Source organism: Achroia grisella, unplaced genomic scaffold, assembly GCF_030625045.1.
Source record: "Achroia grisella isolate CSIRO2021 unplaced genomic scaffold, CSIRO_AGI_Agris_v1 utg546, whole genome shotgun sequence".
Classification (NCBI taxonomy): Eukaryota; Metazoa; Arthropoda; class Insecta; order Lepidoptera; family Pyralidae; genus Achroia; species Achroia grisella.
In genome coordinates, this window is record NW_026712931.1 from 5,902,614 (window position 1) to 5,927,953 (window position 25,340).

The 25,340-nt window shown below is 31.0% G+C and overlaps 1 protein-coding gene across 1 annotated transcript in view; it reads right to left on the reverse strand.

The window, feature by feature from the left end:
* Window positions 1–3,383: 3,383 nt before the first annotated feature.
* The window catches only part of LOC131848107 (uncharacterized), a 60,440-nt gene continuing 38,483 nt past the window's right edge, over window positions 3,384–25,340 (reverse strand). Inside the window, exons 2-5 of the mRNA XM_059197862.1 lie at window positions 22,525–22,824; window positions 21,251–22,223; window positions 3,980–4,088; window positions 3,384–3,412 (exon numbers count right to left, since the gene is read on the reverse strand). Of these exons, the coding sequence (XP_059053845.1) occupies window positions 3,384–3,412; window positions 3,980–4,088; window positions 21,251–22,223; window positions 22,525–22,640 (1,227 nt within the window). The 5' untranslated portion in view covers window positions 22,641–22,824. The remainder of the gene's footprint in view (window positions 3,413–3,979; window positions 4,089–21,250; window positions 22,224–22,524; window positions 22,825–25,340) is intronic.

Here is a 25,340-nt window from a genome sequence, read left to right on the forward strand (position 1 = left end):
TTATCAGAGGTTCTATAACCTGAAAATTATCAGTAATAAAAGTAAATTACCCGATATTAATTATTGTGGTAAACTTCGTAAAAAGTCTCAGTATTGTTGTATATAGTATAGTGATGTCGTAGTGTTGGCCGTGGTAAGTACATAGGAGACGGTTACCAGTTACCATCAGGCTTTTTACCATTCCAAATACATAAAAATCTTGGAATAGGAAATTACTAGGACATGAAAATTGTTCTCTGAATGGTATCTAATATTTATGATTAATATTTTTCATGTGAAAAATACGACTACTCTTCTCAGTCGAGGTAGAAAGCTATTAGCAACGACGTTACGCTAAGAAAATTTATGATACCTACTTTGCAAGGAAGTGAAATAAATGAAATTATATAATATTCAGTTTCACGTTTTTTATGAAAATATGACAACAACAAAAAAATATTTATTACAATATGTAACTATGACGGATCCGTCGGACTTAATATGAGAATAAGTGTTCTCAGTACCTAGTTAATTAATTCCACACTAATTTACGATGATGATGGTTCTATGATATATTACTGTTTACATTATACCTAACCATATAACCGATGTAGACTTTGCTTTTTTTATATCAAATGTTTTGATTGTAGGGTGAGGCAGGAAATTACAAGATGCATGACATCTTAGTCCTCTGAACAACTCGTGAGTGGTATCACAGATGACAAATGATAACGTGACGTCTGTAGAGCTGTTCATTTATTACTTGTTTACAGAAAAATTAAGTAAGTACAAATCACTATTAAAACTTAGACTTCATTTATATAACAACCTTATTTTATTTTTGCTTTCATATCTGTATTTATATATTTTTTTAAATAAAATTCTTATAAATTATTTTGACGGCATCGGTGGTTGAGCCGTTTAGCAGACCGGTTTCTCCGATGGTCGTGGTTTCGATTCCTCGCAAGGTACAAACATTTGTATTCATGAGCATGATTGTTTGTATCGATCTGGGTATATTTTTCTATGTATATTTGAATGAATTTACAAAAAAATATCTAAGTATTTATAACAGTTGTCTAGTACCCATAACAATAACTCTGCTTAACGCGGAACTAGATGGCGCTGCGTGAATTGTCCAAATGTTATTTATTTATTTATATTTTCACAACGAAACACATTACTTAGCTATTACTTCGTACATTAAACGCTATTAAACTCGTAAAAGGACACCCGGCTGTATATCTCAATGTGGCAATTCACATAATACCTCAGAATACACGTTACCTTTACATAAAGTAAATTGAAATTTGTTTCCTGGTAATAGCCAGTTAATTGGATATATAATAAGATGTTACGACATATTATTGAACAATAATAATGATTATAGGATTTAATTATAATAAATATAGAAATATTTACAGTAACATTACATAATACTGAAGTTTTGTCTGAATGGAACTTATTTTTATTACCAGTTCCCGTAGGAACTTCCAACTCTTTTTTATATAACCGTATAAAAACTTTACGAAGAAATTAAACGAGATTCTAATATTTCATGTCAACTCTTTTGTTGAGATAATTTAATCTTCATGTTAGCAAGAATAAATTTGTTTTAAGTATGTATGATGTTCTATTCCAATAAATAATTAGTTATTACGTTATAAAGCCATTCAATACTGATGTCCCGAAAGTGCCACACGTACTAGGGTAATATAACTACAAAGTGATCACGAACTTCTAAGTTATGAACTGGAGTTACAACCTTGTCCCGTATACATGGCTGAGTATTAGACGCTAGGTTGATAATATTTCAGCATACCGGCTCCCCCACCGGGTATGCTCTTAAATAATTCATACCACCTACACGATCTTAGGAAACTCTAAGGCGTCTATGTACGCCTGGTACCTCGAGTACAGGAAAAATACCTGTAGACTATAAATTGGCGTGTTTAAATAATATATCTCGCTCGCTACGAGCGTGACATCCCTCGTATTATTAAAGATACCACTCATGTCGTGTTTACTAGCATTGGTTCTTATGAAGTATAAACCATTTCACTATTAATATCCATTACCGAGAATAGACAGCCGCTAAACAATTATATAATCGATTGCGTTAATTGACACGTCAACGCAGAATTATGACATGCGTCCAATCATTATATTCTTTTATATCGATAGCTATAATTACCAAAGGTACCAATTATGTCCAGTTATTGAATAAAACTGATACGCTATCAGTGATTTGTCATTTATAATAATACTTTCATGAAATTATTTTCATAGCAAAGATCGAGGTTTTACTGTGATAGATATACCTTCATACAGTTTGGAGCATCAATTTAAAACTGTAACTAAAATTAAAATTTCTGAATACCTTTTATTGTTGTTGCTTCTTTTTCTAGTTCAATAGCCAGACTGATGTTAATAAATTAAAACAATTTTACTCTTGGGAATCCATAATATTCAAGAGCTATACTTTTAATGTTCCGCACTAGTGCAGTAGCGTAAGCATTTACGAGTTGCAAAATATATTAGTCTCTCAAATAAAATAAACAATTCCATCTACGTTCACACCAGATCCCTTAAGTGCATAATTCCTGCTATATTACTTTCATTAAATTCGTTGTGAGTGTTAGTAAGCTTTAGCGTTCCTCAGGGACGTCGAAGCTTCATCTCATCTCTCATTCTGTACTACTCAATCCACAGTAATGGCTAGTTATACAGGAAACACTGATGTGTATGTGTGGTTGAACTATCTTGTTAGCAGCAATAAGTAGGTATGAATGTAAAATTACTAAAATACTAAACAGGTTAGGTCAGAATTTTATAATAACACATGGAACAACACACAGGGCATTTTAAAATATCCTATCAGCCTTTGTCATAGAAATCATGAAAGAATATTTCAAGCTGATAATGAATGTTTTATATATTATGCATTGATTGAGTGACAACTAAAAACATTTTTAAATATTAAAAAAAAATTGATGAATAATATTTATTATTGTGACAAGGCACAAAAGTATTTATATGCAATTACTTGTATATTATACATGGCTGTTGAAACACTGCCGAAATATCGGGAACCTAATAAAAATAAAACGTGGTAATATCCCGTGATTTACTAATTATACATATACTTGTATATTATTAAGTATATATTACAATAGTAAATTGTAATTCCATCGATTGGTAACATGTTGTTTATAGTGTAAAAATAATGTACTTAATTGAATAAATACAAAAATAATAAATCGATATATTTCTGTTAATGTTCTGTTTTTTTATCATTATTTATTCAAATTATATGCACTGAGTAAGCGAGTGGTAAGGAAGTGTTTAAACATAAACGGTATAACACCGCACAATCCTCATTGAAATTGTGGAAATAATTCAATTCAAACAGTTTTCAGTCGATAGTTCGTTCCTGGCATTAAATAGCTAAAATTTACTTTCACATTTACATTGATTTTGTATGAATAATAAATACAGGTCTGGCATTGCAGCCGTATATAGGTGCCAAATGGACTTGATTTAATTATAATAACAGACTAGCTGACAAACCCAGCGCATATTATTGAGACTTATAAATTATTTTTAGTAAAGGTTTTTCTAGATAGGGTTCTGAATATCAACTAGATGCATAAAAAATAGGCTACGACGTATTTTCAAACTTATGCAATAATTTCATACAAATAAGTCAAGCAATATATACCTATATAAGTGAACGCATTTGTTGTCACTTTTGTCGTATTTCTTGTTATTTTCATGATGAACATGACATGAAGAGGATAGAATAAAAGAAACCAGATAATGTAAATGATTATAAATCATGAAAATTCTGTACAGCATTGACTTAGTTTGAGTAGGTAAGCCTTCACTATACACAAAAAAAAAAGAAAGTCTTTTAGTACCTACTGATTTCTCAAAAGCCCTCCTACTAAATCTGTACAAGATAAATTTATGCTACATATATTTTTTTATGGACACTTACCAGTTGCATCGTTGTTGTTGGTCGTAGACAGCGCTGGCCCAGATTTTGGGGTACTAGTGGTTCGAGATGGTTGCGCGCGGCGACACGGAGGGGTACATTCCGGACCACGCTAAACAAAAAAAGATGAAATTATAAAAACTATTATGGCACAATACAGTTTATATATACCAGAGGTAGAATATACACAGCCGTCTGCATGGGTCTCTCAGTCTCACTTATTTCAGTCTCAAGCAGCTTGCTTTGTTTTGTTTTAGTTTTGTTTATAAACCGATTGGAATAAAAACTTAAAGAAATACTAAACTTTAAGTAAAATTTACAACAATACATTACTTAATGAAATCGTTGTGCATGCTATTCTCAAAAAACGGACACTTTTAACGATCATTGTTTTAGATTCTATTACGTGGATAGAGTTCTCCAATACCTAATAACTTTTCTAAAATAAGTATATTTTATGTACAAACAGCTAGCGAGAGAAAATACTAAATTGTGTGCAGTACATTGAATTTAAAATTGTTGCATCTTACCCAGACAAGTGGCAAACGAATATATCGATTGGAAGCATTCGTTTCAGTAAGTATAAAATACTCATAGAACAAACCAGCAATATTGGGTGTCTTGATCTTTCTTACGATAGATTCTATTGTTATAGTCACAAATTATTTCGCAGTGGTATGCCATTCAGAAATAGGCTACATATGTTGATATACATACAAAACTCTCGAAGTTATACCTAAGCTCCCAGGTAAAGTCAGGGCGGTTATAACGGTAATAATCGGTTAACAATGAACGTTATGTTATCAAATATCCAATCCGTTCAATGCAAATATTATTCAATGAAAACTCCAGGACCTTGGCATTCAGCTGATTGGGGGCATAACTGCATAACGTCTACAATAAATTCACTGCGCAAACATAGGGCAAACTGCTTTAAATATTTCCAACCTTGTCATATTTACCGTTCAGTTAGGGTGCCTGCGTAATTAAATTAGGTTTTTAGGGTAAAATGCTTTCAACCTAATAATTTCTCAGGTCAATTACTACAGTGTAAAATATTATGCATATAATAGTAATATAGTTTAATATTTTTTACAATCGAATACACTTACCATTTTAACTTTATACTCCTTGAAGTAAATACGCATATTGATCACAGTTATTTATTTACTCATGTATTTTATGAATTACATAAGAAACATGAGTATATATAGGATTCAATTAGAGCTATTATAAATAACAATTAATATTCGAAACTAAAACTGCAGCCAGACAATATTAAAGTAATTTTAAATTGTTATAAGTGCAAGAGATATTAACGAATGCAAGAAATAAATTCTCACTAACATCAGATATAAGATAAAATATAATAATAAACTAGTACTATGATCATAAATGTGATTACACTACAATGTGTTTGTTTCTCAACATCAGTTACCTCTTATCGTTCAAACAGTTCAACGAAACGTCTCCAAGTAAGATTTTTTTAAAGTTAGGCACAGAATTAGAGTTATCACTCAATACGAGAGAGATTAGGCTTATTTTTATCCCAGTCAATTGATTGTATTTTTAGCCGCGCATTTGCAATAAAAATATAACAGATGAATAGAACATATGATAGACTGAGACTGATTAAAAATAAACTTCTAAAAAAATTTACAGGGAAGTAATTTCTATCAACAACTAAAAAGTATGACCACAAATAATAAAAGTTGTCGCGTTGGAATTAAAAATAACAAATTACCGTAAAATATAATTAGAAATCCAATACCAATAATGAACTAATTCAGCAGACTAGACAGTTTATAACTCAACATAATAATATATTAAGTAAAAAATTATCAATTTATTGAACTAGACATTACAGTGGATTTTATACATATAAGATTTTACATAAATTGCTTTTCTAGTAGTATTTGTATTAAGCGTGCGGCCTGTATTATCAGGTGATTGATTAAATTTTCCAATCATTCATAACTATGTAGTACATATTAATACACTTTAAGTGACAGGCTGTCAAGTATATCTAATCAAGTAATTACCCCTTACCTATTCATTAAAATGTTAATCTAATCAACTGATTAAGGCGACTTTCCCTGCGCGAAACTGTTGTCTACTGTGCCCATGGAAATATTCTTTGTGCACGCTAAATATGCTTATTTTTATTTTGGAGATTAAGTTTTCAATTTGTAGCCCCTGATATAGGCAATGCTAATAATAATAGGTAAGGTTTTTTATACGTAAATTGATAATTCTTTTTAGCCGAGTATGAAGAGGTACCTAGGTTTGTGAGGTTGTAAGAGCATAATCTATAAATCTATTGAATCGATTTTATTTTAGTATTGGATAGCCTATTTATAGAGGAAGGCTATATAACATAACTTTACAACAGCGGAGCTGCAATGAAAAATGTAGCAAAAACCGGGGGAATATGACGCACACGAAGTAGCACGAGTCATACAGTTAGTTAAGAAATAAAACCTTTATTACTTATATAACGTAAATAATAAATTCTTATATGATTAATTATATTGAACACGGAAATGATTCATGTAAAAGCTAATTTTCTAACCACTATTAATTATACCTATAGTTAATAAGATAGATATAAAATTCTTATAAAACATTAATGTAAACATTGTTTATTTTAGTTGGCTTTGTTTTTAGTGACAATTTATTTTCTATCTCTAGTGAAAAAAACACTACACAACAAAGTATTTTTAGTCTAAACAATGCCCTAACATTAAATAAATAATAGACGATAGAAATGAAAAATTATAAATATTTTAAATATTTCGATGTTTGTCAACTAAATCCCTACTCAATCAGCAAAAACGCTCCATGAATAAAGATGAAAAAAAGATTTATAGGCCACTTAGTATCAAATAACACAAAAAATATTTTTATATCGAAAACAGCTGGTGTTCACATGGCGTAAGAATCATCATCATCATAAATAATGGCGAAGAAAACCCGAGTTACTTAACTGAAGCTTAAAACAACGGAATGCAGGTCGACAATTAACATAATACCTTTTAAAAATACGAAATTTCCTTCACGGAATGGTAAAAAAAAACATGGTATTTTCCAGCTAATCTTATCGGATATCCGTAGTAATTCCGCAACAAATACCAATCTGGATTAAAAAGACAAAGATTATAATCCAAATTCAAATAGAAAAGCAACAATTTAATATGAAAAGAAGAATATACATAGGTATATTGCTATAATTAACGTTCTTATTTATTTAATTACAATATAATATTGATAAAAAGAGTCAATTATATTGATTCACTGTCTCACAGTTTACTTCAATTATTTTTTAATATAAGCGGATTACTAATTTTGTATAATTTTCAAAATTCAAAAATATCTTTATTCATGTATGTGTGTGTGATCATGTCTTATTATGTGTCAAATCTACCATCAGTTCGGAATGATTTTAAGATGAGAATAAGTGAGAAACTTAGCTCGTATTCTTTAAAAATAAATGTTGTACATGTTTTGATAATACAGATTTATTTTGAAATTCATACTTGCGAGAATAGAGTGACCACCAGCATATGCTATTGCAAAAGCAAACAGTCTAATCAGTGTTTATAACCCGAACAGACCAGTCCCCACAAGCAGCACCGGTTCACGAGTATGACGGAACATAAATTTACATTACTGGCGACTCTAAGTAACATAAACAATGAGATATTTGTAAATTCTTCATTTGTAAGTAACTATTTGATTTTAAAAAATAGATCAATAACAATAGAAGCCACCTTATTTGGAAACGAATAACTAGATCTAGATTTAGACCACAAAGCACCAGACAGCCTTCGAGGAGCAGATAGAATGTCGTTCTAGGTAAGCCGATAACACAACTCCTACGTGATGTAAATTTGTCGCCGAAGTACTCAAGTATGCCACCGAATAAATTTCAATGAATTGTGTCAATATAAGTTTAAATATAAACCGTACTGAACAAGTAACTATTAAAAAAAATAGAACTAGGTTTATTGTCATGTTCTCAATTTCGTTAAGATCTATTCAGATATTTAGTATTTTTAAAAGGTAACAAACTGACAATTACATTGTCCATATTATATATTTTAGTTAGTGGAATGTTAAACAAGCCGACAGAAACCCATAAACCATCTGATGGAAAGTGGTAACAGTCACATATATACATGAACAGTGAAGTACTTCGGAAATCATGCTCGTGGTACCTCACGATTGGCTAATGCGATGTTTGTCTAAAACTTTCATTTCATAGTTATTAGACAAAAAAATAGTAGGTACCTATAGGTTTGCATTAAAATAAATCCAATTGTAAATGAAACCGCCAACCATTTAAATAGACAAAATATGTACGTGATCCCGATCGGTTATTGAATAAATATATAATATTCCATATTAGATTTATATTAGACAAAAGTGAACTTTATTGAACTGCAAAAAAGTATACATCATAAGTATACGGTATTTTGTAGGGAAAAATATTGCGTAGTGGCACCTATGTACGACACCAGAGTCGTTTGCGTGCCTCTGTCTGAAATAGGTAATTATAACCACAAAACATCTTGCTTTCTAAGGTGTGTTTCGATGGGATGGACGGGAGATGGAATAGATAGATGAAAGATATGGCAGTGACATTACGAAGCATGGGAATAACATTTTAGTCCTCCAAAGTGATGTGTTGTACCATGTTACATAATGATGTGATGACCGTTTTATCGGAAATAATACAGGCGCCATATTTGCCATTTCTGTTAGCATAAAAACCACACCTACAGTCGAGATTCTGCGTTTTGCTATGTCGCCCTGACTAACTCTTGATGGGCGGATAATTCCTAGTAAACAAAATATTTCATTAAAGCTTCGTAGAAATATGAAGGTCACTTAAATAATAAACAACAACAACAACAGTATATAAGCTCGAAAGCTAACATTTCATATTAAATCGAAAATCTAATTAGACACGAAATTCCTTGTACAAGCAAAATATATTAAGTGCAAATTGTAAGCAATTTAAAATTGACTATAGCGAAATTATGTTCAATAGTAAAAACTGAGCACAATTTTCCTGCTTTTCCTGTTGACTAACTTCGTTAACAGTTTATTAAAAAGCCTTTTCCTGTCTACTAATTTCGTCAGTTCAATATGAGTTAATTAAACTCGTTTAATAAGCACCTTGGATAGTCAAAGGCTGGATGTAATAAATCCACCATAAAAGGCTTACGTTTACGAGGTTACACATAATTTCCGAATGCGTACTTGGATTATTGATATCTAGTCAATGTCACATAAGTATACAACAGGCGGAAACAATTGAGGTTCAAGGCAGACTTTCTGGTGGTGATAAGGTTCTGAATACCCTTATACGTTACATCCAGTGAGCTCATTCAAGTAAAAAACATTTCATTAATAGTATTAGTATTGGATACTAGGATATCCGCCTTACAAACAATATTTTATTCATGTACATACTTAATAATATCATTTATGTAAAAATAGATTTCTAATTATATATTGCTAATTATAAAAGAACGGCGGTATTAAATTATTTATAGTTTACAATGATTTGCATCATATTTCGAAAAATTGGTGGCGCATTAAAAATTTTTACAAAACGAATTAGTCCCTCCTTTGGGTTACTTTCTTCACTTTCTTGACCCGTATGGGTTAAACCTGAAAAAGTGCCCATATGGGTTCTCCATATGGGCACTTTTTCAGTCAAAATTTCATACAAACACAGTTTTCGCTTAGTAAGGATGATAATAACGCAAAGAAGTAAAGAAAAGGTTAGCCAGTATATACTGGGATCCGTGTATTCGGAATAACAATACTTTTTTATTAAACAGAGTATAAATAGGATGAACTAAATTTAGTAGTAAGTAGGTACTCTAGTATTGTACTTAAGTGAAAGTATACCATAAATTAGTGAAAATAGAAGCCAAATGGGTTAAGACATTTTTAAAATTAGCACAAATAAACGCACAAAAATGTATTTGCACAAACAATCTTTGCACAAAATTCTTTTGGACTATATTGTATTAGGTTGACAAAGCCCAGCAATAACAGCTTTTGTCGTATAACATAATATTATATATACGACAAAAACAAAATAAATAATACCTATTACCTACTCGGTGTATAACAAAGTGTATAACAAAAATCTCGGTAACACGCAAAATCACACCTGCATATTATTCAGCTGGGGATAATAAATAAAATATTCAAAGAGATACGAATCCAGTCCTTTATTTGCCAGTTGTCAATTTGCTTGGCGGGACTTTTGTAGGGTAATATTTTATTGACCCACATATTTCTTTTATTTACAATATTAATGCACTAGAGAGACTGTACAAAGTTGTCTATCGGTGTATTTCATTCTCACTTATTTTTGTACTTGTTTTGCGAGCTGTTGTTTCCCAGTGGAGAGTAAAATATGAAAGTGAAGTTATAAGAGACAGAGACATAAAACCTTAGTCTAGTAGACAAAAAAAACTGGACGATCGTGTTTACTATTCCAGTCATAGAAAAAAACGATATCAAATAACTTAATTTGATATAATTAAGTGAGAAAGAATTCAATTGCAATTCAAAGGATACAAAATTTACAGCTTTAATATAATTTCTGATGAACCAAACATACAGACCTATTGTACTATTGATATAACTGGATACCATCATTCAGTATCTGCATATTAAAAAACTACTTGAAATGTATATTTGTTATAATGTATATTTACATCAATATTTAATAAATAATATGGCCATTGTGTCATAAGCATGTTATTTTACATAACAACAAGGAAAAGGAAATTTATATTATGATATTATATATGCTCAATAGATATTAATATTATTATGTATGCTCAATCGAGTCGAACAGTTCGTACTGCGTTTAGTTTAGATTGAGAATTTAATACCAATCACACAAAATAATCTATTAAATCACATTTATTGAGCCAAGCCTATACTACTCACTAAACGCAATAGTTGTTGATGCACGGGTTTTTTTTACATTTAATATTAGACATAGACACCCATATAAGTATACAATGTAAATAAATTGGCTTTAAGAAAATAATTTCAGGTGAGTTTCTTGCGAGTCATCAATTGAGTAGTTAGTATAGGAACTAGAGGGTAGGGGAAAAAATGTAAATACAAAAACTTAGCGTTCATAACCGGTTAAAATGCCTACATAAATAAACGATTTTTGATTTGATTTGACTGATTTAGTATTCGGAAACATTATTTAATATTAGGCATTATTTTTAAAACAATAAGAAAATTGCTGGTCTGTCTAGATAAAAAAAAAACAATGAAAAACTCAACATGAAAGAATTTGATACCAAATATCAATACTTTATATATTAAGTACCTAACATATATCCCTAAAAATAACTATAACACATAAACAGGCAATTTTTTCACTGTTACATAATAGATTATTGCATTCACTAATATTTAATGCACTGTATAATAAACAAATGTAACTAATACCAATACAAAATTCGCGATGCGCGCAAGCGAGCGCGTCGTAGTTGCGACTGAGGCGCATGCGACGGCTCAGCCTTCTTTCACTACGATTTCGTGCAATTTGCTACTGGTTACCAATTAAAGGTACATTACATTGTCAAAAACGTTTAATTAATCACTGATATAAATCATAAATATCAATCATATGATCATGATTATAATAAATAATTATCAATTTATCTATCGTTGGATTCAAACTCAGCAAAATATGGACAAATTAAATTTCACGTTCCACACGAAACAGACACTTGACAATAGTGCATTTTTTAAATTTCAAATGTTTAAAAAAACAGACTAATCAGTTTCAGCCCAACGACTAAAAAAACTGTATTTTTTTATAATATATCACGTAGCGTACACTCACAGCTCTTTTAATATTGTTAGCTATTGCCTACTTACATATTGGTGTGTACAAAAAAGTATAATGTTACACTGTCTTTCTCAAATAAACGAGGCTTATAAACAAGACAAAGAGATCATCAAATCACATACTAACGTAATAACAAAAGAACTCTATTCATTTCCTGGACAAAAATAAATGCTCAATTATTTACAAGAAATAATTAAAGCTATAACTATTTATATTATTGCGTAGATACAGCTGAAAATAAAATTACTAAATTAAAAGCCATACTTCTTTATAACAATGTTTTGTATAACCCAATAACTATCGATTAATTAATTGATGTAAATAACTTAAATGTACGTAATTAAAAATCAACAAGAATCTCCTATTATTTACTTATGAAAACGTAACATATAATATTCTGGATTCTTTTTTATCCAAATAAACGAGGAAATATACCTGTGGTAATTGGTTTAAAGAGCAAATATAATAAAAATTTAGTGCCGCAAAATCCCAAACATAATAATATTTAAGCCGTACTTACATAAAAATTTATGAAATAAATGAAAACGCAAAATAAAGGTTAGGTAAGTTCTCAAATTTTCTATTTGAATATTTTATTCAAATTCATAATAGCTGCAACACAACATCATAACAGTATTATTATTAAATTACTAGTAGCTGACCCGACAGATGTTGTCCTAAGATGGGACTTAACAATGAGCATTGGTATAATTAATAAAAAAAATCCTCCCGACTTTCCTAGTTTTTTTTAACAGGCACCTTGCCTCGACAATAACAAAAAACAAAAATAATTGGCGAAATCGATCCAACCGTGCACATGACGCCGGGACCAATAGATATAGGGCTTCATTTAATATAGGTATATATATATAAACAATACATATAACAGATTAAAATATTATTTATTTATTTATTTTTAACAATTTTTAATAATATTTGTATAAAAATGTTATCGTATTATTAGGATTTCCAACTTCATATTCGCTCTAGTTCTGACTTGTGAGAGACGTCATAAAAGCTACGGGATTCCCAGAAATTGTGCCACCCACCCAACATGACATTTCAGGCACGGCAAGTAATTTGTACATTTTTCAAATGTAAGAAAGGAGTTAAGAATAGGTTTATTTTATGGTAATGTGATGAAGGCGGCTGTAGAAAACAATTTTTAAGAGAAACCAAACAATTGTATTGTTTGGTTAAAGGAATAAAAGACATTTCATTAATGATGTAAAAGTGTATTTCATTTGATTTGAAAATAAATTATATTGAAAAATACAAATCTACGTCTTTATTTCACCTACTGAGCCCGCCTCCCTTTGTAGTTATACATATATTAACAATATGCTACCTTCCACTGTCCAATTGTAATGTATGCTATTTCAAACATTTTGATATTTAATAGATTTCAAACTCATATAAATTACTATTCACTACATGTTCATCAAACATTTATGAGACATAATGAGTTATACAATAATTATAAAAAAAAAACTACTAAAAACTTATTCCGTTCATACCTAGTTAAATTTATGCAAGTGAAACCATATATTACCTGAACTTATGGTTTTCACTGTAGGTATCCCTTTTCTCGTCTTTGCATAAATAATTTAATTAAGTATTTATGACCACGCCCTTACATCCCAAGAGGTTTTGCGGCTTATATCTTTTAAACCTATAATATCTCTGGTATAGTTACAAAGTTGTATGTATTCGTAAATTTATATACCAGGTTTGGACAGAATGGGTACACCAAGCCAAAAACCAGATATACAGAATACTCAAGAAACTCAACCCCTTACACAATAAGAAGTCAAAATTAGAAAATAAAGTTTGAACTTTCATACTAAATTAATCACGAGACCAGGCAGTTTGTAAGGTCTTAAAAAATTATTTAATATTTCATCTTTGGTTAATATTTGGTTAAGTTCCATGAATACTTTACTGGATTTAGTGTAGGGATATCAATGCCTACCCTATACAACAAAACTAAGTATTTACCTAGAAATCTAAAGTAGGCTATATTAGTACTTCTTACGATGTTTAAGGAACCTGTATAAATTTTAGGCTTGCTAACAACGACTAAGTAAAAGGTAATAAGTAATAACACGAATGCAAAACGGAAGTGATAATTGTCGCCTGTAGACATAAACAGCACCACGGATATCGCCCATGGCAGACAATTGATGCCATTCCTGTGTACCAATGCGTTAGGCCTCCACACCCTTAGATATATTAACGACTAGCTGGAACCCAGACTTTATTTTTCTAAAATAAAAGTAGCCGATTTTGACGGGACTTTTTTTGGCAGGTAGCTGATGTAATAAGGAGAGGTCCAGTCATTTCAGAGATTAGCCGGAACAAACAGACAGACAGTTTGTAAAAAATGTTATTTTGGTGTATGTAATGTATTTATATTCATATGCCTGTAGTAAAAAACAGTTATTTCAATTTAACAAACAGAAACTCTAATTTTATTTATATGTATAGATTAAGTTTGTTCTGTACCACTAATTCTGAGAACCTACATCCTCCTGTCAGTTATCAATTAAGCCAATAAAATAAATAAAACGTGCAAGATCACGTGATTTATCCTAATTGTACGTATGATTAATGAAGACATCGAGATTCACAAATAATTGTATGTACTTAATGAAGCTTATCCAATTTGACTCACTAATGTCGACGAACGTAATATGGTTGTAGACAGTCAAGTAATTAGTCAATAGAAAATGGTATTTTGATTGCCACAAAGCAATGTACATGATTGTCAATAACTATGTATCGTGTCGAAAGTGGCGTGAAAGTATTTTAAAGTACATCCGTGAAATGTCTCCAGTACTAACTATGGTAGTATCGATTAGTTAAAGACATCGACCACGCGAGTGACTCGATTATCAATCACGCCATACTACATGTTAACTCGATTAACGTGGCAGATGGAGGAAAGGTGTGATTATCGATGATCGTGAATTCGTGATGTTATGATAAATGTCTAAAAGTGCGTGTAATGAAACTGATCACGTCGTAACAAAGAACGGATTCTATTGACAGATTAGTTCTAACTGACATAATTCAACATAAAAGTTTTACCTCTCTAGCGTTTTATTAACATATATGTATTTCTAACAACAAATTACAAATAAATAACTACGAAAAGATATTGACTACAAGTTTGTAGTAGTATTCACAGCTGTTATCGCAAATAGGATAGTAAGTATTGGTAATGTCTGTGAATTATGCCGTGTAAACGTGAGACTTTTACGACATTTGTCTTAAAATCTTTTAATCGTATCTTACAACGTAAGAATGGACCAGCTCACATTTGGTTTGTTAACTGTGTTTTCCATCACCAGAAAATGTATGTTTTTACATTTTTGGTAACAGATCTCACGATTTTATATATAAGGTTTATAAGGTGATAAATAGTTAAGAATGGCACCGACTTTTCTAAGATTTCAATATATAGTGGTAAAGTAATCTTATATGGCAACTGCAGTGTGCATGTAGTTTCAACATATGGACCAGGTACTGGAAAACCATAACCAAATACGATGCAATCTCACAATTGCGACGAGGTCGGCAGCATATCAATAAGAACGCATCGACAACACAATACAATCGATTAATACTGTGGGTGCTACCAAAATTGGTGCCGTATCATACAGCCGACATAGCCAGACCTCTGGGCATTGCGAACGCATAAAGATAATTTCCAAACACGTACCTTGGAATATTTTAAATAAGGAAGAACTGCTTGTCAGACATGGTAGTGCAGTGGTTGTTATATATTGGACGAAAGTCCACAGAAGGTCATAGGTGCGGTTCGGTAGCGTGGGAGGTCGAATAATGAAAATTAAAGAGTCAACGAAAACAGTTTTTGTTCCGCGAAAATAATTACTTCAATAATCTACACGAAGGCAAACTGGATGTGATGTTTTGACTATAGTCATTATTTAAGTTAAGCACAGGGTCCAATTTAGACCTCCACTGAAAATCAATACCGTGACTGTTTATGGCGCGGCATATCTATGACAGAGTCATTCATACTGAGAAAAAGACCTTTTGCCATGTACTTCAATTTAATATAAATGACAAGTAAGTAGGTAAGTAACAAATAAAATAACTGGCTGTATTAATTAACTTTAAAAGAATTAATAGCAAATGCTTCAATAATTTTGTTACATTAAAGTTTGTAGACAGTACATCCTGTAGTATTAACAAATTAAGAAGACAATCTATTACGTAACACTTTTTCTATTATATAAGCTTTTAAATCGCAAAAAGTTAAAAGAAATAATCATAAAAGGAACCGTGAAGGGCGTTCAGTAATCAATAAGGATATACTCGGCTTAGTATACCGCTGACCTGATTGCCAGAGGTAATATAGAATCAGGATTGTTCCGGGGACACAGCCGTCTGGAGAACCGATCGATCTAGCTATTCTTAAACTCTAGAGCGTAGGACGTAACAGATTAATATTTTAGTGAAATGACTGTTGATAAATTTATGCTTGAAGAGACGTTAGATGTCAAACTTCGAAACTATATATATATATATATATTTAGTCAACTCACAATTATTTTCAATTGTAGACTAATATTCCGACAATTCTCACAAAACATTACAAAAATTTTAACTAAAAAAATATATTACACTGTTTGTAATGATGTAACAGAAATAACAAAAACCTAATTCGTCTATTTTTAAATCGGTTGACAAGATTAAGATTGTAGCAACAGATTCAGATCAAAGAGGCGAAATTAGTAAACATAACATGTAATCTGAGTCACAAGTGGTTTAGTAAACCATCGCCATAAACGGAAAATGTTCAATGTCACATATAAATGCTTAAATTAAACAGGCGGCCAATGTGCTAAATATGCGTCTTATTTTCACTAGACTTTAAGATGAAAGATTCTCCATTTGGTGGATATTTTATGTACTTACGTATCTTCACCAACTTTGAACACATTGTGATGATCCTTTTTACAATCGACAGTTAAAATTCAATCACATATTGGTTCTAGTCTAATTTCTTAGCAATTGAACTTTGTAACACTTAATGTAACGTAAAAAACTATAGAAGAATACAGCAATGCAAGCAAACTTATGTCTTCATAAAACGTCCTTATATTTTTTATATTATATGTTGTCTAATTAAATATATTTTCTATACATAATATATAAATAATATATATTCTTCCGATTAGATTTCCATCATTTGTCAAATGGAAACCACTGTAGGTATAAAAAAGAATGAAAAGAATAAAATAAAAAAGAATACCTTAAAAAAAGAATCATTCTTTTTACGTATTTTTCTATATACTTAGCTAGCAATAACTTAAAATTAATATTTATGAGCCTTGATTGGGAAACTTTTCCTATAAACGATCGGAATGATAAATAGGCTAAGCCCACGTGATTAAAATATCCTTAAACCCTATACAATTATTTATAGCAATGTTCATTGAATTTTTGATTTGGGATTTTTCGCAAAGACAGTAATTTCGAAAAAGAACGTAGTAATTCTTTAATGAAATAGACTAATGTTATTTCTTCTTTAATAAAATAATTTTGTATAGGTATATGTAACTTAATTAAGAGTAGATGTAACTTCATGACTGTTTATCAAATAGGATAGGGAAAGGAACCGTCATGCTGTCCTCGATCATGACGATGAGAATGATGGGATGAGTGATGGCATTTGAACACCCCACGTGCCACGTTTCTCTTGGTAGGTTTGTTATTGAAATTCCTTTACCGGAGAGTCAGCCATAAATATTAATTTACAATTTTTTTCTGCCAAATTTGAACTGACCACCTTTCGGACTAAGTCAGAATTGTAAACCACTTATAATGACACTATTAATGGCTCCAGTATTGCTAATTACAACAAATAAACGGTTGTATAGGCGAATATATAAAAAAATACATGTGGGTCAAATTTAATAGGCCTATAACTATCGCAATTAATTTGGCACGTCCGCCTAAACTATGTCCAATTAATAAAACAATAACAGTCTATCACCATCAATTATGCGGTTGTATGGGCAATAAACTCACACTGCGTGAAAATTACAGTTAGGTAAATATATATATTCCTGAAAACACAAAATATGTTTGTTTTTCGGTCAAGTGGATTTAAAAATGAATTCAATATTTTGCTTTTTACTCATATAATAATTTAATAAATGCGTTCTGGTTGCTGTAATTCTTGTTAATTCTAATTATTTTGGATTGTTTTACCACAAAAAAATTAACCCTCGTTGACTAGAACGGTGTGCTATGAGCATTCTTAAACATAAAATTCCTTGTTCCTTTTTATTTTCATTACTTACAAAAAGCAAAATAATAATACTGTAATAATGAAAGTCATTATTACAGTCGTATCAACCACTTTGTTATAATTTTGTAGTGCGAGTTTATGGGATGGCCATATTAATAATTATGGCTGCTAAAAATCGGGCAAGTGATCACTGGTTAAAGTACGAGTAAAATGAAGTGCCCATATACCTATCTAATACGGTTTGCGCGCGTTAACGGTAAGTCGAAATAATAATAATAATAACCGTGGACAATACATACAGCGTCATCTAGTCCCAAGCTAAGCAAATCTTGTGATATGGGTACTAAACAACTGATACAAATACTTTTTTTTGTAAATACATAAGTACATACAAACATACCGATCAACACAAAAAATCATAATCATTAATACAAATATTTGTATCGTTGTGCGAAGAATTGAACCCGCAACTGTCGAATTTATAGCGGTGTACTAACTAGACCACCGAGGCTATCCAAAATCTTTATGTAGTGGATACTTTCGTTAAAAAATAACAGTTATTAATTGACTAGTTTCAGTTTTGACTGAGCGTTGATACTAAGAAACAATATTCTACTCGTATAGATTATTAACAGAAAAAAAATTATATCCTTATGAAAATAACATAGAAATATAGGTAACATATCTATAACCTTATTAAACCTGTTTACAGAAACAGTTACAAAAACTAACTGTACCTACTATACGTGTTATCTTGGAAATAAATAATCATTAATTAGAAAGACGTAGCTTGGCTAGACGTTGGACGGGTCACGGGGTCTAATGGCGCGAATATAACATGCTAATTTTAACGTTCGGATATTTGAGGGCACTCTGGCCTAGTGAGGTGCTCCACAAAATTTTCGTTCTTTTTGTTCAAGGAACTTTATTTTAATAAAGTAAGTAATTTTAAAGGTTTACCACTACTACCTCAGTGTCAATCAAAAAGCATGTTGCTTTATAAGCTGCATATCGGTTGTAGTATTCTGATCATAGGTAATGAAATATTAGGATAAGAGGGATAAACATCTTAGTCCTCATGAATCACTCATCACATCACGGGGGACACATGGTAACGTGATGTCGTAATGACGGTTACCGCTTACAAAAAGAAAAATCCATTATTAATTTAACTTTTATTTATTACCAAGATCAATCTATTCTATACTAATATTATAAAGAGAGAGTAGGTACATTTAGTTATGAGAAAACTTAACTCCGGAGTTTTGAGAATTGATTTCTCTATTTGAAGATAGGTACATTATTTCGAAATGACACAGCCTAAATATTATGTTTATTCTATATTATGTATTTATGTATATATATACAAAACTCAAAAATTATCAGCATCTTGGGGATGCTCTGGCGGAATAAAAGACATTTAATGGGTGGGTATATTTAACTGAGCACAGGCGATACAAATTTGATGGATTTCCTGATAATACTGCTCTCCATTTTTTGTTTTTATTATAATATGGTGCACCCTTTAATGGTTTAATCGTGTTTCAAAATAAACTAATTGCTATGTAGTAAGGGTAGTGAAAATCTTGTTTAAGGGTTTACTAACCTACGAGTACTTAATTCGGTCACATACAACAGTTGTCATTTAGTACTCACAGTACAAGTTCCTTTAGCTTAGAACTAGATGTCGCCATGTGATATGTACAGGATTATTTATTACTACAAATAAATAATTCAATTATCTCAGTACGGATGCACAGACAACATAATTAACGAGTATTACAACAGACATAATTAAGTGATAAAATAAATACAATCAATTAATAATAGAATTTGTGATATCATTGTATCAATTACCTACATTTTATAATTTTAATTAATATACTTTGCCCATGTGATTTAATTTAATAGGTATATTTTATTTTTTATTAATAATTATAAAGGCTAACAGTTGTCCAATAATAAAAAAATATATTACACTACACACCAGTCATTGTCCTTAGGTTTTTATATAATCAACTAAAAATAAATAAACAACAGACAATAATTTAAGCACCTATTTCACAGACATTACCAAAAGCAGTGCTTAATTTTATAAATTTTTGTTTGTATCAGGTGATCTCATGCAAACTGAATCTATAATACTATACACAAATTAATAGTATTTAAAAAATATAATAATGTGATTGGGCTGACTATTTTCAACCAAAAAAAACAATAAGAGGTTCATTATTATAAGAACCAGTGTAGACAGATGTGTTATTGGGCATATCTTTGCCAAAGGGCAAGGACGAGGATTGTATTAAAATGTAATTAATCACTGGTCTGTACATGGAAGATGAAATGTACTTAATCAAGGAATGCAACCATGATTGTCAAAAGTTTTGTCTACCCTTTGTGTAAATGTATTGTGGTAAACTTCATTAAAATTAAAAGAGCATGTGACGACGACGGATGTTGAAAGAATTTGAGGCAGCCCCCTCGCCCCGGCTTCTTCCCTGGAAACAACTAATCCTAGATGACTGCTATTTGTGCCTTGTTAGGAGGTCTTCTTAGTTTTACTTAAACTAGCTTACTTACTATATTTAGGGGATTTTTTTAGTTAGGTTTGAAGGATTTTTTTATTTTTTTTTAAAGTTTTATCTTAAATTTGCAATCAAATAACTTACAGGATTACGAAATAGCGGGCATAGCTAGTTTTTAAAATAATCTAAAACACAGTAAAAACTGCTGGCTTGTCATACAATCAAATATATTTATTACGTATTTACCCTTATATGTCATTATCAAACATTCATTTGTATTTATATAGTGTTTGTATTAATCACTTAATTTTCAGACATTGAACTGAAAATTATTATATTCATTAATGCTAATTGACATCTATCGTACGTTATTTCTATATTTTTTAATATTACAATGTTTAATGTAGTACGGACAACATTTGGTTATAAAAAATGTAATACTTTTCCTAGCCTAGGTACTTTTATACCTCCTCACGATTACAATCTTACTTAATAAAACTAAAATTACTTAACAACCTTATTAACTATTATTTAAAAAAAATGCATATTTAACTTACCAAGGGGTCATCAATCTCATTCTCAACTAAAATGTCCTCGAACAAGATGTCAGCTTCACAAGGAGAACATAAATTACTGAGGAGCTCACTGAACCTTTCTACTTTACGAACACACACTGCTCCCAATAAACCACCCACTTCCGGACCATTCACTAATTTTGGCACTACTTCACTACTATCTTCAACATTCACAACATTAACAGCTTTATTAAATGAGGTCGTATCTTGCATAACAGGAATGTTTAAATTTTTGTGACTAAAATTGAGCATTGACTTGTCATCATTAACCTTTGTTTTCGGCGTCACCTCAACTACAAGGTTATTAAATAAATGGTCTATATTATCATTTTCAACATTTGCAGAATTTGATTTATAACCTAGGATGTCGTTAAAAATCTTTTCGTCGTCCTCTTTTAAAGGCGCTTCGTTTTTCACGTCGATTTTTAAACTATCTAATTTCTTGTTTTTGTTTAAACTACTATTAATTCTTTCTTCTAATTTGGAACTTGAACTGATTTTATCGCCGACGATCTTTCCTTTAGGGCTACTCACTAAATAATTACGTTTCTCTTTTTCTAAAATATTTTTATTAGTGGAATGTTTAGATTTCGTTTTAATAGCACCAATATCTTTATCAGAGTAACCGACCAGCGGTGTACTCTTCAAATTTTCTTTTTCATTACTTTGTCTTTTAATTATACTCGATCGTTTGTCTCTATCAACTATCTTAGAGCTTTTTGCTGTTTTACTCTTGCTGTCTTCTGTTAATGATTGAACTGAGGAGCTTCTATTAGATTTTCTATGTGATGGAGATGAGTCGGAATGGACCGAAGCCGCAGCTCTTAAGCGTGATGCTCGAGTTGTTCTAATAGGCACTGATGTTGAAGCGGTGTTAAGATTCAGCTCTGAGGAAGACTTGAGATAATCGGCAGTATCATCAGACTGCGATCGGTCGGCTGCTTTTCTCGGACGTCTGAAATTATAAATAAAAATTTTTTTAGCATATATCCCTAAACCGTAAAAGTAAAAGTATTTAATAAATATAGCCAACTATTTGTAACGAGTCGTTAATCAAAACTTAAGGTGAGTCAAGTCAATATTAAAGTAGATAATTTTTTTTTAATAACGGATTTAATATTTGATTATTTTTTTGCTAAAAAAACGTAACAACTATACCGTAAATGTGAATTTTATACTACCATTATAGTACCTACCATATAACCGTATACCGTATTTTATCGTAAGTCGTTTATCATACTGTGTCATAAACCCACCTTTCAGTAACATTCGCAGAGAATAGCGTCGCCGTCCTGGCCGTGAGTTGTTTTCTTCTTTCCTCCTTATATTTCTGTATCCTGGCCGCTCTGGCCTCATCTTGTGACGGATTCATGATGTCCCCTTTTTGTCGATGACGTCACGTCCGCCACCACCCTCCAATCTTGTACGATACTTCAGTGATATTATTAAGGTTAGGTTGAATTTTGTCTAACATGGCTACATTAAGGGCGCTGAAGGGCGGAATTGTATTGGCAGTGAAGATGCTAAGGCGGATGCTGCAGTAGAGCAGTTGAAACCTGGAATAATAAGAAAGATTTATGATTTTAGTAAGGTATTAACTTTCTACATAAGACAAACTTTTTAATACAAAAATATATATTACTTTACTATATTTTAAATTACATGAACGTGGAAAAAAATCGTGATTACAGATTAGAATGTCTAGACAACGAGTAGATCGTTAAATTTAAAATGTACCTACATTAAAATTTACATGTGTATAAATTTTAATGTAGGTACATTTTAATCTAATCATTTTATGTCCATTTATCTCAAACGTTTATCCAAGTTTTTACCTCATGAAGCAACATATTATAAACTTGTTTACGACAACGCAAAGTGAAGTTAACAATTTATTGAACAAATATACCGTCGTAATCTGATACTACGCCTTCCTTGTGAAGGGAACTATCGCACATAATACATATCGCTTATGTTTTACTTAAACCTAGCCAGATGAGTAATGATTTAGTTGCTACAGGACTGACTGTGGGGGACAAAATCGCCCCAAAACAATGGTGTTTGAATTTATTGTAAACTGGGGGAGCTGTGCTGATTCTAGCAAAACATCGCCTTTTGTTCTATTGTACTGTAAAGTATGAGAACTTTACAACAGTTGATTGTCCCGAACGCGAACATCAACTGATTTACGTCATTATGCAATGACGATTGAGAAATCCATTCTAGTAAGTGTAACACGCGATTGATTTAATCAAAGTAAAGACATAATACATAATCGCTGTAATTGTATAAGAGCGATTTTTCAGTTTGTTCTTGTGTTTATTCTCTCGAGACTTATAGTAATATTATAAAGGTTTTATGGAAATAATAAAAGTACTTGCAGTGTTTGATTAATATTTCAGTGATGTCAAACTGATTTAATAAAGGAAAATTATTGATGCCACGTGAATACTTCGACTCAATGGATTAAATCAGAATACCCAAATATCATTGTGAACTTGACCTTTCGCCACGTTATATAAAATCACTTGGCCTGACTCTAGCTATCGGAATAACATAATCACGGTTCTTATTTCTTTTACCTATTGAATATTCTATTTTTACAAACATCATATTATGTCACAAGAGATGTACATGTATTTGGAATTGTCTAAGGAAGCTATCAATCATCTTTGGCTTTAGTCTTTAGCGTTTTCAAACTGGTGAATATACAGTATTAAAGAGAATAATGTAGGTACTACTATACTTTCATCTTACTTCCGAAAGATCTTGTGCTAATGCAATCCCTCCTAGGCATAAAGGCCACTTAGAATATATTCCAGGTGATGGCTAAACTTACTTAGGATTAAGACAATGATACGGACAAAAATCGTCCTCGATTTTCTCTATCAATCCATTTGACCGTCATATTATATATTTAGATAAAGTAAAATTCGTTGCAGACGTATTATATTGTTCAATACAAAAACATTGTTGTTATTAATAATAGACTAAGAATAATAAAGTTAAAGATTTAATAAATATTCAAAGCAACAGTTCCAACAAACTTCACAAAAAGAAAAGAAATAGTTCCACTCAAAGTTTGTAAGTAGAAGTATATTTCTGACTTTACACAAGAGCCCATAGAGTTAAGTGCGGGAGTGGTTACTGCAATAAAAGCAAATCTGTATCTGCAAGCGGGCGAGTCGTTAATTAGATTAATAGGACGGATGGTTGAGCAACTCTACATGATCACAGTCGATCGCGAATATCCCACTGTACTTTAATTGCTTGCAATTTCATTGCAATAATCAGACATTGGATTGATCAATGCAGATATCTATTACTATAATGTAATTGAACACATATACGTATAATACCGTATTAGAAATGTAATAACAGATATTAACACGTAATATAATATTATAGTTTATTGAATACTGCTGTTATGCATGCCTCAATTAAGTAAAAATGTACATAATGTTAATTCAAGAAATGTCCTAAATATGTATAATTAATTAAAATTCTATCACTATTCAGTTTACAAAATATATTTTAAATAATTTTACAAATAATATTAAGGACATCATCGCAATTAACATAAGGAATTCATCGAGTCGTATCAACATTTAAAGAGCATGATGGAAGATTGGAAAGTGGCAAGAGCTCCACCGACAAGAGCGTAGCGCTTAAATTATGAATGAATAAATTAGGATATTAGACAGTAGTTTCATCATGGATCCTACATAACACATATACAAATACATATAAAAATCCGAACTAAGTCATATAGATCCGGATCAAGTGTTGTAAGTTAGGATAGTATAAAGGAAATGCCAATGTTCAACAGCAGCACTGCACTGCGTAATTGAAAATGAGATTAATTTTTAAATCATATGTCGCATGAACAATATGAATAAACGACATTAGAAAATGACTATTGCGATGATGTTATTTATAATAATATCTTCTTTTACAAGAAATTTCAGAAATTTTAGCTAATAGACTCCATAAATTTCCAGATGTAAGTATAGGCATAAGCTTTGTTAATAACATTGGGCTGAAATTCATTAGTTAGCATATCACGTGTCGG